The sequence below is a fragment of the Vulpes lagopus genome, chromosome 4 (assembly GCF_018345385.1).
Source record: "Vulpes lagopus strain Blue_001 chromosome 4, ASM1834538v1, whole genome shotgun sequence".
NCBI lineage: Eukaryota > Metazoa > Chordata > Mammalia > Carnivora > Canidae > Vulpes > Vulpes lagopus.
In genome coordinates this window covers 101,178,200-101,193,992 of record NC_054827.1, presented here as the reverse complement: position 1 = coordinate 101,193,992, position 15,793 = coordinate 101,178,200, and the positions used below count along the sequence as shown (strand labels likewise).

General features: G+C 34.2%; 1 protein-coding gene across 10 annotated transcripts in view; it reads left to right on the top strand.

Annotated features, from left to right (window-relative positions):
- MEF2A (myocyte enhancer factor 2A) overlaps window positions 1-15,793 on the top strand; it is a 165,365-nt gene that overhangs the window by 125,739 nt on the left and 23,833 nt on the right. For 6 of the 10 annotated variants that reach the window (XM_041753227.1, XM_041753226.1, XM_041753230.1 and 3 more), the window contains 3 exons: window positions 4,026-4,175; window positions 6,291-6,510; window positions 7,223-7,282. In XM_041753227.1, the coding sequence (XP_041609161.1) occupies window positions 4,026-4,175; window positions 6,291-6,510; window positions 7,223-7,282 (430 nt within the window). Of the gene's footprint in view, window positions 1-3,828; window positions 3,961-4,025; window positions 4,176-6,290; window positions 6,511-7,222; window positions 7,283-15,793 lie in introns of all 10 variants that reach the window. The other 4 variants (XM_041753224.1, XM_041753229.1, XM_041753223.1 and 1 more) reach the window with 2 other exon arrangements.

Sequence of the window (15,793 nt, the reverse complement as noted above, 5' to 3'; positions counted from 1 at the left end):
TTTTCTTTTAAAAGCCAATACTCAGTCTAATACTAAGTCCTAACAAGAGGTACTATGAAGCTCTCTTACCCTGAGTTTACATTTACTATGAATCATTAGTTAAGGGTAATTTTATTCTCATAACTGTTAAACAATAATCTTCAAAAAAAGTTAAGTCATGACTCTCAGATATAAAATGAACATGAATCAAAGATTTTAACTCATTAGTGACTGAGGGAACTGGAAAAGAATATTATAGGTAGTTAATAGGTAAATCCAAAGATTAGACAAATATATAAGCCTATCAGGAAGGCAAAATACATTTGCTTCATAGAGGCAAAAAGAACCTGACCTCTTCCATAGTAAGGACAAAAGTCAATTGAACCTCCAGCAGCTGGCATTTATTTGCATGTCTACAAACACTAATTATTTCCATTACTCTCAGTTTCAACAAAATAACTTCTGCCTCTACTGAGTTGTAAAAGAGCTCAAAGGCACAAACCCCATAGAATTGGATTGAGTTGGAAGAATGTACCCTAAACAATACATAGTTTTCCAGAAAGACACTTTGGAATTGTATTTTGATCCATTTAAAAATCTTTCAAAATCTGTCTTTACATAACTAATGCTGAAGGTGAATGTTAGCCAAGTTCATTGATTATTTAAAACTTACATTTTATACCATAAAGTATGCAAAAAGTACCTGACTGAATTGGCCCAAAATATGGAAATATTTAATGAAAATATAAAAACATTAAACTCCTAACACAGTTTAACTTTATTGTGAGAAGTAGAAATGTTTGTTTTTTAAAGGTGCTTAGCTGACCCTCCAAAAATAAAATTTCTGTCTTTTATAGATACACTGATGAAAATTGTGGGTGCATTCATTTTAGGATTTCATTTAAGTAATCTTTGCAGTTGGAATCATTAAACATGTTTGGAATACTGGTACAAAAGAACATAGAACAGTTTGTGTCAAGGTAGCTTAAATTCATAATTTAATTATTTAAGAAAATCAACTTAGTCAACTTACATGATACATAGCCCTGAAATTTGAAAGTATTTTGGCACAATTGAGCTTTCCCCTTAAGTTTGCCATGTCACTGTGAAAACTGTCAATTGCATGTACAAGAGTAAAGTACTTTTGAGATGCTGTTTACTTCAGAATGGAACAGTATAATCATCACTAATAGCATAGACTGTGTACTGTGCTAGTACCCTGTACCCTTAAGGAATCTACTTAAAAGCAGATTCCTCAAAATGGTAGCCTTTCAGACTGTGTTTTCTTCATTGAACAAGTGTTTTTATTGTGGCTAACTTGAAGCATGTAAAAACAAAACAAAACAAAACAAAACTGAAGCTAGATTGTTTCATGCCTCACATAGCCTTGTTAATAGATTGCAGCATTCCATTTGTTAGTACCTGTGACACAGGAGAAGCTTTTACTATTAAGCTATGTGGTAACGATAAAGAAGACAGAAAAAGTCTTTTTATGGTAGTTGGGTCCTCAACAACAACTCTTCGTGTTCTGGTGATAAGAAGAACAGTTGGATATCCAGTGGAGGTACATGGGCTTGTTATCTCCAGAGCTGATAGAGCCTCTTAAATTCCCTCACAATGACAGGAACCCCATCTGAAGTGAAGACTTGCAGAGCTGGAGATGCCAGAGCACTGTTCTTCCTCAATGAGTACAAGTAGGGTTAACCCTGTTGTTGTAGAATAAAAATTTTGTGTAATTACTTAGAAGGCCATATTCTTTTTGTTCAGTAATTTAAAAGGACTTCAAAGACATACATACTTAGTGGTTGCTGTTAGTGGAAGAACATGACTACGATTTTCGAATAGGATGAATAGGATGGGAAAATACCTAGAGATTTCAGGCTAGAATAAGTCAACAAGTTCATGATGAAATCTTTGTTAGGCACTTACTATATTTGTTTTGTTTCTAGGGCTGTGTAGGTTATAAGAGTTCATTGTGTTCCAGTATTCTGAGTGTTAACGTCTTCATTGCTGATAGCAACTTGCAGAGTTTTGGCAAGCAGAACTTGCTGCCATGAACAGGGGAGAATACATGTCTCCATCCTTTAGTTCTAAATAACAGAACCTTTTATGGCTAAGTACACATAAAAGTTTATGTCATTAGTTAGATCCAAGGAACTTAGAGCCATAGTGCCAGTGTTGGGGAAGTAGGTGTAGTGTTTGCTTTATCCTTATGTTTAGTGATTGTATTATGGTGATGGTTTCAGGTGTGTTGTATGTAGGATTCCTAGTGCATGCCAAGTAATTTGAGAAGTTAACATATCTGTACTTAGGATTTCTTATGATTCTTTAAACACAAAAAAATCAAATAGACTAAAGTGATTTTAAAAATAATTTGACTTAAAAAAAAAATAATTTGACTTTAGAGAAACTAAGAAAAAAATTCTCAAATCTGAATCTAGTGTGTGTTTACATTCTTTTAGGGGAAAAAGGTATGAAATAAGCATTCATAATGATTGTAAATCATATTTTAAAGGATACCAAGATTTATTTTTATGAATTAATTAAAAGTATATCTTAAATCTAATTTAATCATTTAATATATTAATATAAGTTAACATACTTATATAGTACTAATCTATTGATCAAACTGTGTTTTCCAATTAAATAAACTTTGTTAGTTTACTTGGAAAATGTTTAACTTTCTAAAACTTCTCAATGGTTGGCTAGAAAATCAGTAAGTCCCAAAGCTATTTGAGCTGTTGAACTCTAATTCTTTTTAAAAAGATCCATCAAGGTTTTTAAAAATTTAGACATTCTGCAAATAAGTTAATATTCCACAGATTGTTAAGCCCCTGGTTTTAAGGTTACTCTTCTAAATACTGGACAAGTCATTTCATGGTGATTTTAATGAAAAATATTAAAAAAAAAAACAGAAATCCAACTGTTCATTATACTTTTACCCCAAAGTAAGAAGGAAAAAAAGTGAACATATGGTCTAGGAGGTACTTTTGTTACACTCAAGAAAGTTCTCCAGAAAGTCAGTTCAGTGGATTAGATCAACTGACGAAGCTCTATAGAAAGAGAAAGCAAAGGGGGAAAAAGATACATGCTGAATGTTTTATTAAAAATACTGGAAATAAGTAAAAGGGGGAAATTTTCATTAGTTTTTCTTTCTTTTGGTTTTATAGAACTTCAAAATAAATTTGTTGCAATCTTATAATACATGTTCAGTGTCACTAATAAAGTCATAATATTATGCACATTCTACATAGGAAAGAGTCATTATTGTCATATGTAAATAAGTATTTGAGTTTTTATGCTTCACAGTAGGGAAATGATAGTATTTAAGGACAAATTAGGAATAAAGTTATTCAGATACGGTGCCAGTTCTTTCTGGTGGCTAGGATAAACTCAGGTGAAAAGCAGTTTCAATAGATGAAGTTGCTGAAATGTTCATTTTGTAAAGGTACTATGATAGCTTCCCAGAATATCATTTTGATACATTTCTGTATCAGTTCTCACACTCATTGGCCCTATCAGATATGTTGATCAGGCTGTAATCAGATTCAGGTTATAACTGTCAGAGCTGTGAGTAATTTAGTATATTCTCTAGGAAGTTTGGGAAGAAATAAGCCAAATAAGTAAACATTCCTTTTTTTCTTAATGTACAAGGGGAACATTAATTTTGTGTGTGTCTAAAGTTTACCTTATTTGAAGGATTAGAGTACATTTGTGATCATTTAAAATCATTTCAGTGGCTCTTGTAATAACTCCGTTCATTCAGTCTGTGCTCTCTTAATAAATTTAACAAAAAAACTCATGGCAAGTTAGTATCATTTGTGTGTGAATTTTCCAATTGTATTTCAGACTTTAAGAAAGAAAGGCCTTAATGGTTGTGAGAGCCCTGATGCTGACGATTACTTTGAGCACAGTCCACTCTCGGAGGACAGATTCAGCAAACTAAATGAAGATAGTGATTTTATTTTCAAACGAGGCCCTGTAAGTACTTTTACTTTACCTCTACTTTTTATTTGTTGATCCTTTTTGTTAACTTCATTATATAGGCTCTGAACAAGAAGGAACACAGAGGGTGCGACAGCCCAGACCCTGATACTTCCTATGTGCTAACTCCACATACAGAAGAAAAATATAAAAAAATTAATGAGGAATTTGATAATATGATGCGGAATCATAAAATCGCAGTGAGTACTAAAGTATGGTTTGTGCTTTTATCTTGTGCATGAAGAGATTGGCTACACTTCTTGTTTATTTTCACAGTGGGTGATAATACTAATAAGTAGAAGGGGAGAAAATTTCATTAGTCTTTTTTTTGGATTTATAGAATTTCAAAATAAATTTGTTGGCAATCTAATAATAAAGACGTTCAGTGTCTTAAACATGAAAGTGAAGAGAAAACATCCTATTCCAAGTTCTACTTATTGTCTCCTGTACCTTTGGATAGGGCACTTAAGCCCTTCCTGGATTCCAGTATTTTTCCTATGGAAAGTGAATGAATTGACTTACATAATTTTTAAGGTCCCTGCTAGCTCTAAATTTCCATGATTGTAAATATATAGGGTGCTTCTAGGATTTTCTTTCCCTCTCATGGCTTTTAGGAAGTATTACATGTATGTAAATAGATCTTGAGACTATAAAATATAAATTGGTTAGATTTATACAAAATTTGGTGTTTCGCAATTATGTTTAGTTATTTATTATTATTATTGTATAGTGGCTGTAATGGTAGTAGCTTACTCTTTGGTTCTTTGTAAATGTCCCAAACTATTTGGCAAAATAACCTCCAAACTCCTATTATTTTCTTACACATAGGTATTGAGGAAGAGCCCCTTGGCTTGATATTTATTTAAGAAATCAATGTTCTTAAGTTGCAAAACAAATAGTTGGTTTAAAATTTTCCTATGCTCAAACATCTAACTGTCATGAAAACCAGTACTTTTTTGAGTTCATCAAAGAGTTCTCATGGGAAGCTCATTGGCCAAGAATTGCTTAAAACAGCTATTCTGGATCTGATTTTCTAATGCCATATATGTCTTGCAGGCTTCATGGAACAAATTGGTTCCAGTGCTGATATTTATTTCATGGTCAGAATTAATTCTCTTAAAAACTGTGCCATACATCATGGATTATTTCTCCAAAGTAATCCTTTACTATTAGAAGCTCATGAAAAATAGATTTAAGGAAGTATTTTTGTGCTAATACCTTTATTGTTTTTAAAAATAATCCCAAAACAATAGCAAACAAAATAAAATCCCTTCTGACCTCACACGGATGTTGGTAACTTTGTAGTTAATGTTAAGCTGCAAAAATATCATGTAAATAAAATTGCTTTACCTTTGAAAACATTTTTATCATATAGCCATTGTTTTATATGTTAATAAATTATAATTTTCTTTCTCAAATAAACTACTGTTGAAGAGAGTACATAAACTATATTCTTCCAACTTTGAATTAGCAGTGTTACCACTCTTTGCAATCACTGTTTTAAAATGTGGGGAGAGGAAAGCTTTTTTCTTTCTTTATGATGGAGATATTACAAAGAGAATTTTCATGTTAACAAGCATATTGCATGTGTTCTGTGGAAGAAATACAAGAAGAGATAGAAAATACTATTTTAAAGGGGTATGAGATATTTAGGAGGGAAGTAGGATAGCATTTATAATTGTAATTTAATCTTCATACAATTTAAAAATAGGTTGTCAATGGTTAATTTTATTGTTTAGATTGTTTCTTTGCATTTTCATTATACTCAGATTGCATTGTGTTGTGTATATACAACTTGATATTTTTTTTAGTTTTGTTCATGGAGAATGTCAGTCAATTAAACCAGGGCTTACTTAAAATGTCCCACATTTGGTGTATTAAATTTATAATTTGTGTACATATTTTTCACCTTTTGTTATATTTGTAATCTCTCAATAGAAATGTAATGTTTGGATTATTAGAGTGCTAATTTTATGCTTAGTAGGTAACAATAATATATTTTGTAATATCTAAATCTGACAACACTAATATCAGGTTCTGACATCTAATTTTCATCTCTGAATATTTGAAATATATACATTATAGTAATATATATGTATTAATATGTGAAAATGAAAATTGAAAAGGTTCATATCAAACGTACTCATGTTAAAATATAATTCTAAAGAGAGCAGCTTAAATCTGCCAATTTTAGTAAGAAACTATCCCCATCCTCTACTTTTAATAACCAGAGTTACCTAATCAAATTAAAGTTCATAAGTTATCACATTTAATATAGATGAAAATGAAACTAACAGGTTTTTTTTTCCCTTGTTCTTTATTTACAGCCTGGTTTGCCACCTCAAAACTTCTCAATGTCTGTCACAGTCCCTGTGACCAGCCCTAATGCTTTGTCCTACACTAATCCAGGGAGTTCCCTTGTGTCCCCATCTTTGGCAGCCAGCTCAACATTGGCAGATTCAAGCATGCTGTCTCCACCTCAAGCCACATTACATAGAAATGTATCCCCTGGAGTCCCTCAGAGACCACCAAGTACTGGTAGTGCAGGTAGGTAGTGATTCTGTATATATCCGTTCTGCTGGTTCTTTAATAAAAGGGTGGAAAAAATAATTGCTAATATAAGCAGTTTCTTATTTTGCTACTCTTTAAGATTCTGTCTTTGATGAGCAAGAGTCACTGCTACATAATTGGCTCCATTTTAAAGAATATTTTTGAGGATTCGCTGTGGTACTTTAGCTTCCTCTCAGGCAGGGTGGAATGATGTACAGAATCTGTCATCTGTAACTTTCCTTATGATGGGAAAGCCATACTTTGACAGACAGAAAATTTAATTAGGATATCATGAGCAAAGATTTAAAGTTTGGGTGTGACTCACTCATGTGAGAAATACAGAAAATAGATGTACCTGCCTGGAGTTAAAGTTCATTAATCTAGAAATTTGCAGTGCATTTATGGCTTTACTCTTTGTAATGCAGTGTCTTCTCTCCTCTAAGTCCTAAATTTAATAATACTCCATTAGCGCTGCCCCCATTCTTATCAATATATATGATTTGATACTGATACCGAAGGCATATGCATTCAGAGTTTGATAGGTGAGCTTTTATATGTATGTTTAACTATATCATATTACACAGTAATGCCAAATTCAGTCTAGGCTAGGTTTTGTTTTTCAGGAGAGGAGTGCTGATTACTTCATTCAGATGAAGAGAACCCATTCATATTCATTATTTACCTTCTTTTCTCTCTGTAATGTTTTTAGGTGGGATGTTGAGCACTTCAGACCTCACAGTGCCAAATGGAGCTGGAAGCAGCCCAGTGGGTACGTGAAATTACTTCTGTTTCACTTTGTAGGCATCTATCCTATGAGATCGAAGGAATATTGTCCCTCAAATAAGGCCTTTTACCAAATGAAGAGGAAAAAATGGATATATGACCAGAGTAAATGTGTCCCTTTGTAGACTTAATTTTCCTCTGAGGGATACTTTTACTAATACTTACCATTTTTTAATAACAGCCCTGCTGTTCTTTACACCTTGGCTTTGAGTGCCTCCTTGATAGTGGTTAATAGCGGTTATTGTTCTTTGCTAAAGTTAAAATTGTCTTAATATGGTTTTTACATCAAGCCAGTTTCTTAAGGAAGAAGCTTTCTGTATCATCTATTCTCACCAAAGTTACATTGTTAGCAGACTGATACATCTTCTAATAGCATGAAATGTTTTTATAGAGAGGTTGCAATACAGAGATATGGTGGGCCTACTCCTAGAGCTGCAAAGATTGTTGAGAAGTTTGTCTTCAAAAGATCTGTTTTGTTGGCCACATGTAGAACATTCACATTTTGTTACAGTTACAGCCGAATTGGGTGTTTTTGTTTTTGTTTATTTGTTTTTACTTTGGGATCCTTTCTAAAGATGACTAGCCAGTTTAAACACAAGGTCTGCCCAACCTTTGAAGTGCTGGCAAAGATAGATTGTAAACTGAACATCAAAAATTATGGTATATATGTGAAAGAGTTATAAGAGTAACTGTATTCCTTTGGATTATCATCACATTAAGTGGTTTTAGTCTCTTAATCTGTGATAAGCACAATTGTCATCATTGTTATCTGAAAACAAGGGCAGGAATTTTCTCCCTGCTTTTAGCTATTGTGTGTTCCTGGAGACCTCTGAACACAGATCACTTTTAAGAAAAATTCATAATTTTATCTATTCAACTTATTCATTCTGTAAAAATGTAAGGAGCTTCTGCCTCAAGAAAATTGTAGAGATGATTGAATAGCTTAAAGTGATGAGAAAGACGTGCTTGCTTCAGCAGCGCATATACTAAAGTGATGAGAAAGAAACAGATAATTGCTGAGACAAGTTATAAACCACAGTGACCTAAAGTAGAATAAATGCCTAATTATATCTGCCATTGTATTAATTGCTGTTTTAATGGAATTAAATATATAAGACTCATTGTAGGATTTTTAAAAAAATTTTTTTATTTATTTATGATAGTCACACACAGAGAGAGAGAGAGAGAGAGGCAGAGACATAGGCAGAGTGAGAAGCAGCCTCCATGCACCGGGAGCCCGACGTGGGATTCGATCCTGGGTCTCCAAGATCACGCCCTGGGCCAAAGGCAGGCGCTAAACCGCTGTGCCACCCAGGGTTCCCTCATTGTAGGATTTTTTAAAACATAATTAATTGTGGAAAAATTCATAATGGTCTTAATAATTATACATTAGGGCTGCTATACTTGTATGTGTATTTCCAAGTATTTATAGTTTATTTCAGCTCCATTTTAGTTACTTGCATTCTCATATACATACTCTTTTGGTGTTAAATTTTCCCTTATGCTTTTATTCCCCATCTCCCCCCCAGTACTGTCCATCTTACTTTTCCTTCTACTTCCTAGCCTGGTTAAGGATAGAATCAAAAATTTCTATTTCATTTAATGTTAATTGTAACTACCTCTTGGTTTATTTACAAAATTAGTTTTATTTAATGGAATATAACCCTTTGAAGATTTCTAATACATTTTCCTCTTGCCTTTACTTTTTTTTTTTTTTATCCTTCTGACATATCATAAACACAGTTCTTCCCCTTGTCAGAGAAGTGTTTCAATTCTCATTTATTTTTTCTTGTACTTTCCACACTTCCTAAAAACTTTCTCACTGCTCTTATCTGCCATGCAACTGTAAATCTAGACTTTGTCTCTGCTGCTTGATTTTCGGTGTTGACTTTGATAATTCGAAACTCAGACTTTGTCATCAACCTGATTTGACTTTCTGTGTGTAACCCTGTTTGTTTTGTTCTTTTGATTCATTTTCTTTTTCTTTTTTTTTATAAGCCTCCTCTCCCTTTCTGGAAACCTCATGTTTAGAGGGCTACATAGTCATACCCCTTGGATCATGGTACATCATGATGCATTAAGTTTACACAAAGCATCTCAGTATGCTGTGCATCAACCATTTTTATATCTCAGTTCCATTTCAATGTCTTCCCTCCCCCATCATAGGCAACCACTTTAACGTGTTTAGTGTAAATAGTGTTAATAATCATGATTAGTGACCATGAGTTTCTTTTAAAACTTAACATTCAACTAAGTATTAATATGTTTTAAGTGCTTAGTGAGTTACTTATATATTTAAAGATTTTATTTATTGCGGCGGGGGAGCAGAGGGAGAGAGTCAAGTAGACTCCTTGCTGACCTGCGGAACAGAGAGCCAGACATGGGACTTGATTCCAGGACCCCAAGATCATTACCTGACCTGAAGGCAGATGTTTAACTGAGCCATCCAGGCGCCCCGTTAGCGAGTTATTTAAAAGTCTATTTCCATTATTTTGTATACACAGAGATAAATCCTGCTTCTTAGGGCATGACTCAGCATCTCGTAACACATAAAGATTGGATGTCCTGATTTTTCATTGGTTCATACTCCTATATGCCTATTTTGCCTATACTACATGGAATTCTACTTACTCTGCTTGTTTGGATTATATTCTAAATGGCATGTGCATTTTAACTGCTTTTTAATAGAATCTAGATTTAACTGAATAGACCTTTTATATCACTTAATTCAGATAGTAACTGGAAGCAGTTATTTCTGTGCATTCTTAGAGCATACATGGGTTGAAAGTGTTTCTTGCTATAAATTTTCCCTAAAATAAATGATCTGTCACAGACATTTTAGAAATGTTATTTTTGTGGGGAAATGTCAGATAATATATTAGCACATTTCAACAATGGTGCCATTTTGGTTTAGTAGTTTGGAAAAAATAGTTTAAACTCATAATTATACCCAAACATAGTCTTTATGAATGAGAAGATTAAGCAGTTAAAATTCCCAGAGAAATTTAGGGAAAAAAATCAAAAGGTATCAGTATGATTTCTAATCTATATTTTTCAAGATATGTTTCTTAGAACTGTGTGAGAAAGATTTTTCTATATTTGGTAAACCTTGCGTTAAACAAAACTAAACAGGTTTCTTCATTGTAGAACTTAAGGGAGCCTTTAAAATGCTAATCTATTTTGTGAATCATTAAACTTAGTATATAACATATGGCTACACAAAGTGATTTTGTGATTGAACCCTTATTTTTTTTCTTCATGAAAAAGCATCTTTCATAATTAGTATCATGTAAAACATTTTGAGAAATCTTGCTTCTGATCTTAAGATGATACTTAGAAAAGTTTTTGAATAATGAAAACTTCCATAAATTAAATTAAAATTGAGGTTTAAAAAAAGATAAGCAAGACAATTAGGCTTGTGCTGTAATAATAGCAGATCTGGTCAGTGAGACCAGCCCTTCCACTGAAGACACCTAGAAATGCTAGGCAAAATATTTAAAAAATCTGCTTGAAAGCTTTTGAGAAACTAACAAGAGAATGAAGGATTTCTGGCTCAAGATGCAGGCAATAATGGAGACAGAGCCTCAAAGAGGGTGGGCCCAGAGTCTATGACTGCTTTTCCTCAGGTGGTATTTGCCACTTCCATGGTAGAGTGTGATAGCCTCAGGGGCCTAGGGGGATGGACAGGGGAAGTTAAGGGGAGGGTCCATTGTGCTCCTTTCACTGTGTGTCGAGCCCCCAGAAGGCTGAACCATGAAGGTAGAATGAATCAGAGGTTAATAGCCCCTTGCAGTAGCTACATCCAATATTTGCACCATCCCCCTTCTTGAAATTAGAGTGTGCTCATCCACACTTAGAGGACAGAATAAACATTTCCAGTATCTGTGTTCTTTTATATTTAAAAAAATGTTCTTTGTGTACAAAAACCTGAAAATTGTTCACATATGCTGGGCCAAAAAAAAAAGTATCAACAGATTTCAGAGAATTTAATCATGGAGATAAGCTCTCTGGAGACAAAATATTTCAGCTAGCAATTAATATCCAAAGATACTTGTTTAAAATAAATTTTTAATATATATTCTGTATAATAATGTATTTTTTTTGTCAGTCTAGGTTTAGGAATTAGGAATTTGTCATGAGCCACTTATGGATAGTTTGACTTAACCTTTACTGATACTGTAATTTTTTTTTTTTTTTTTTTTTTTTTTTATGATAGTCATACAGAGAGAAAGAGAGAGAGGCAGAGACACAGGCAGAGGGAGAAGCAGGCTCCATGCACCGGGAGCCTGATGTGGGATTCGATCCCGGGTCTCCAGGATCGCGCCCTGGGCCAAAGGCAGGCGCCAAACCGCTGCGCCACCCAGGGATCCCCTGATACTGTAATTTTCAAAGGCATAATATTTTTTATAGATGAGCCCTCCATTGGTCTTACTCTTATTTTAATTTTTGTTGAGTCTTCTTGCCAAAAGATAGGATGTTTCAGGCCCATCTAATCGTGAAAGCAGAAAGATCCTTGGGGTTTTTAAGCATTGAGCAAACTGAGGGTAGGGAAAGATATGTAAGTAGGAAACCAAAGGAAGCCTAATAACCGTTAAAGAAAGATTGATTTGCTTGTGTAAAATTAGGACACTTTGTTCATCAGAAACACCATGAAGAGAATGAAAAGGCAGACAGAGTCGAAAAATGTAGACTATAAACAGAAGGCTTTTTATGAAGAATATGTACAGATCATCATGAAAAAGAAAATCTGATTTTTGAAAATGTGCATTAGAACATAGATATTTCACAGAAGAAGTTATCCAGGTATCCAGTAAACATGTGACAAGATGCTCAATTTCAGTAACCAAGGAAAAGCAAAATTAAAACCACAGAAAGCATTATACACCTACCAGAATGGTTAAAGCAGAACAGGCATAATACCAAGGGTTGATATGCCTATGGGAACATCCAAACTCTCATTCACTGATGATGGTAATACAAATTGGTGTAGCCATTTTGACATTATCCATTAAAGTTGTATATATATGTATTCTGCAACCCACCATTTTTATTCATCTTTACATACTGTAGAGAAATGCATGTGTGTACCATGAGCACTAAGAGTTATGTAAAGGAATGTGCCTGGCATTATTTGTTGTAGCCAACATCTAGAAATAATCCAAATTTCTGTCAACAGTAAAATAAGCGATAATTTATTATATAAAGGAATACTATACTGCAACAAAAAGGAAGAAACTACAGCATTAATTAACAGAGTGGCTGAATTTCACCAAACTATGATGAATGAAAGACAGAGGATGTGATGCCTATATGATTCTATCGAACTAAATAAAGCTTGAAAAACAGCTGAATAAAATTATAGTGCTAAAGATGCATGTGTAGATAGGTGATAAAAAGATGAAGAAAAGTCACTGTAGTAGTCATGGTACTGGTTATTTTGGGACAATAGGAATGTTTTGGAGGGTATGTTGTTAGAGACTTTCAGGGTTTTGGCAGTATTCTTTTTCCTTGTCTAATGGTTATATGGATATTCACTTTAGGCTAAATCCTTGCTCTTTTAAGTTTTTGTTTCTGTGCAGTTTTGTATCATGTGCTACATTAATATGAAGTTTTAAATAAATAGATTTGATTTTATAAAGGAATTATAAGCCACAAATGTGGAGGCATTTTTAAAATTATAAGAGAATGTAATGTACATTATATAGGTGTTAGACTATTAATTCCAAAATCTAGAGAGAAAAATACACACACAATATTCACACTCACAGAAAGACTTAGCAGTCTTTGGGCAAAGACTTGATTCTTTTTTTTTTTTTTTTTAAGATTTTATTTATTTATTCATGAGAGACACAGAGAGAGACAGGGGCAGAAACGCAGGCAGAGGGAGAAGCAGGCTCCATGCACGGAGCCCAATGTGGGACTCTATCCCAGGACTCCAGGATTATGCCCTGGGCCAAAGGCAGGTGCTAAACCTCTGAGCCACCCAGGCGTCCCCAAAGACTTGATTCTTTGGGCATTATTGTCTGCATGTGGCAGCTAGGTGTACAGCCCCATCTTGACATCATGAAACAAGACCGTATAAGAAGACTGGCTTACAAAAGCCTAGGATGGCAGAGTAGAAAGCTGAAAAGCTCTGGGTCCTCCACATTTAGCTGCTAAAGCTGCTGAGTTTGCAACCACTTTTCCCCAGTCGTCTTATAAAAGATAAAAGATTTTCTCATTCTTTACATGAAATGTAAGATAAAATACAAGCCATAGGTAGAGGAATATTTAATAAGTAGATGGGTTTTTAATGTACCAAGTGTACACTTCAAAAAAGAAACCCAACAAATATTTTAAAAAGTGAAAGGGTGTACCAGGAGATTTTTTTTTTTTTAAAAGGCAAAAAAACCCACAACTCACTAATTGCCAACTATTACCACTTTCTGTTGTGTCATGGAGAGCCGATAAAGGTGTGAGGAAACTGATAATCTTCTGTGTGCTTATGGCATTGTATATTAGGAACAATCTTTCTGAAAAGATTTTGGCAAGATGTTTCAGTAGTCATAAAAATGTTTGTGCCTCTGAGCCCACCAATCTCATTCCTGAGTATCTCTCCTAAAGAAATAAACTAGAATATGCAAAGGTTCACTGCAGCTTTGTTTATAGTAGTGAATAATAGGAAGAAACCTATTCAACAATATGAAAATTATGCAAACAAAAATTTTCAACTGAATTCCTTTTTAGTTATGATTTGAAAGTATGCGAAAAATATGCATGTGGAAAATAAAAAGGAGGGGAAACGCAAACTGATTATCCATAGTTCTGTTGGGATGGTGGAAATAGTTTTCCCTCTCTTTTTCTTAGTTCTTAAACTTTCTGAATTGATACAGTACTTCCACAAGCATAACATTTTTATTTTAGTAAATTAGAGCATTCATTTGTTTTTCCTTGAAGCATGGTCATTTTTTGTTTCCTTGAAACATGATTATTTTCAGTCTGTCATTGTCCAAGTAAAACCTGCCAGTTTTATACATGCTGTAAGTTGTATACATCTTCCATAGTGGCAATCTGATAAGGCATATTAGATAAATTTCTCTGTTGAAAGCTGACATTTAATACTTAGATAATACTGTAGTTCAATGACTTTGGGAACTCCTTTTAACTTTGGGCCTGTGTTTAAAGATCAAGCATAAAATAAAGTTTCCAATATCCAGCAACTTCACTTTTTAAAAACATGCTGAGAAAGAATAAAATACACTGGACTAGAAATAGAAGGACTCAAGAAGCTCTTAAAATTGTCTAGGGGTGAGCGAAAGTAATATATAAGGGCTTGCATTGTAGCAGAGGCAGTATCAGCTAAAGAGAGATGGAGGAAATGAAAAACATTATAAAGCAACAAAGCTAGAGCTCTGTGGAAGTCGGATGGGAGTGACAGGGGTGGCAGGGGTTTAAAACAGGTTGTTTGAGGGGCAGCGGTTTAGCACTGCCTGTAGCCCGGAGTGTGATCCTGGGGACCCCGGATCGGTCCCATGTCAGGCTCCCTGAATGGAGCCTGCTTCTCCCTCTGCCTGTGTCTCTGCCTCTCTCTCTGTCTCTGTGTGTCTCATGAATGAATAAATAAAATATTTAACAAAAAATTAAAAAAAATAAAACAGGTTGTTTGAGATGACGGGTGTATCTGTGGGGAAAAGGCACCGGATGAGATGGTTGCATGTGGACTAGAAATTAGGAGAGACACAGATTTAAGAGTCATATTCAGGCAATGGTTAAAGCCAGGGGGGTGCATGGAGTCTCTGAAGGAGCGGAAACTCTTTGGGGCTGTGCACACGGCATAGATTGAGAGGGTGAATACATTACTCAGGAAGAGATGCACAGGATTTCATGAGCATTGTCTGCTGTGGATTATAACACATGCAGAACCCATGTTGTCTGTCATACAAGAATTTCCACTGAATCAAGTAAATGTATCAGCTATAATTTTAAAAACCATGGTTTTTTTCATTAGAAACTCATTGATTTCTTACACAAAAGATAATTGTTCAGACTTTTAAAATGTACTTTTTAAATTTATTGAGTAATCAGCTGAAAGTTTGTCAGATTTTATGAAAACTTGTCAAATATGACAAAATCAATTCTTGAACCTTGCTTTGGACGGATTTTTCAGAATCCTTTGAGATTTTCAAAATCCTTTGCATGTCAGTTCAACTTTTGAACAAGATTCATAGTAATAAAACATTAGTGACATCATTGTCTACAATTTAGCCCTATAAGAGTAGTATTAAGGACATGGAGAGCTTTCTAGCCACTTGAATACATTATTCCAGCTGATAGAATATTCTGAAATATGAGCCGGACTGATAAAATTGAATGATCTGCCTTAGAGTTGTAGGACCATAAGTGAGATTATCTTTGTTAGGTTTCCGGATGCATCAGTATGCAGTTTGCTCAAGAGCATTTTTATCATGTTTGTGTCAGGGCATAATTTACCTTAACACCTGAAAATACATTTTAATAA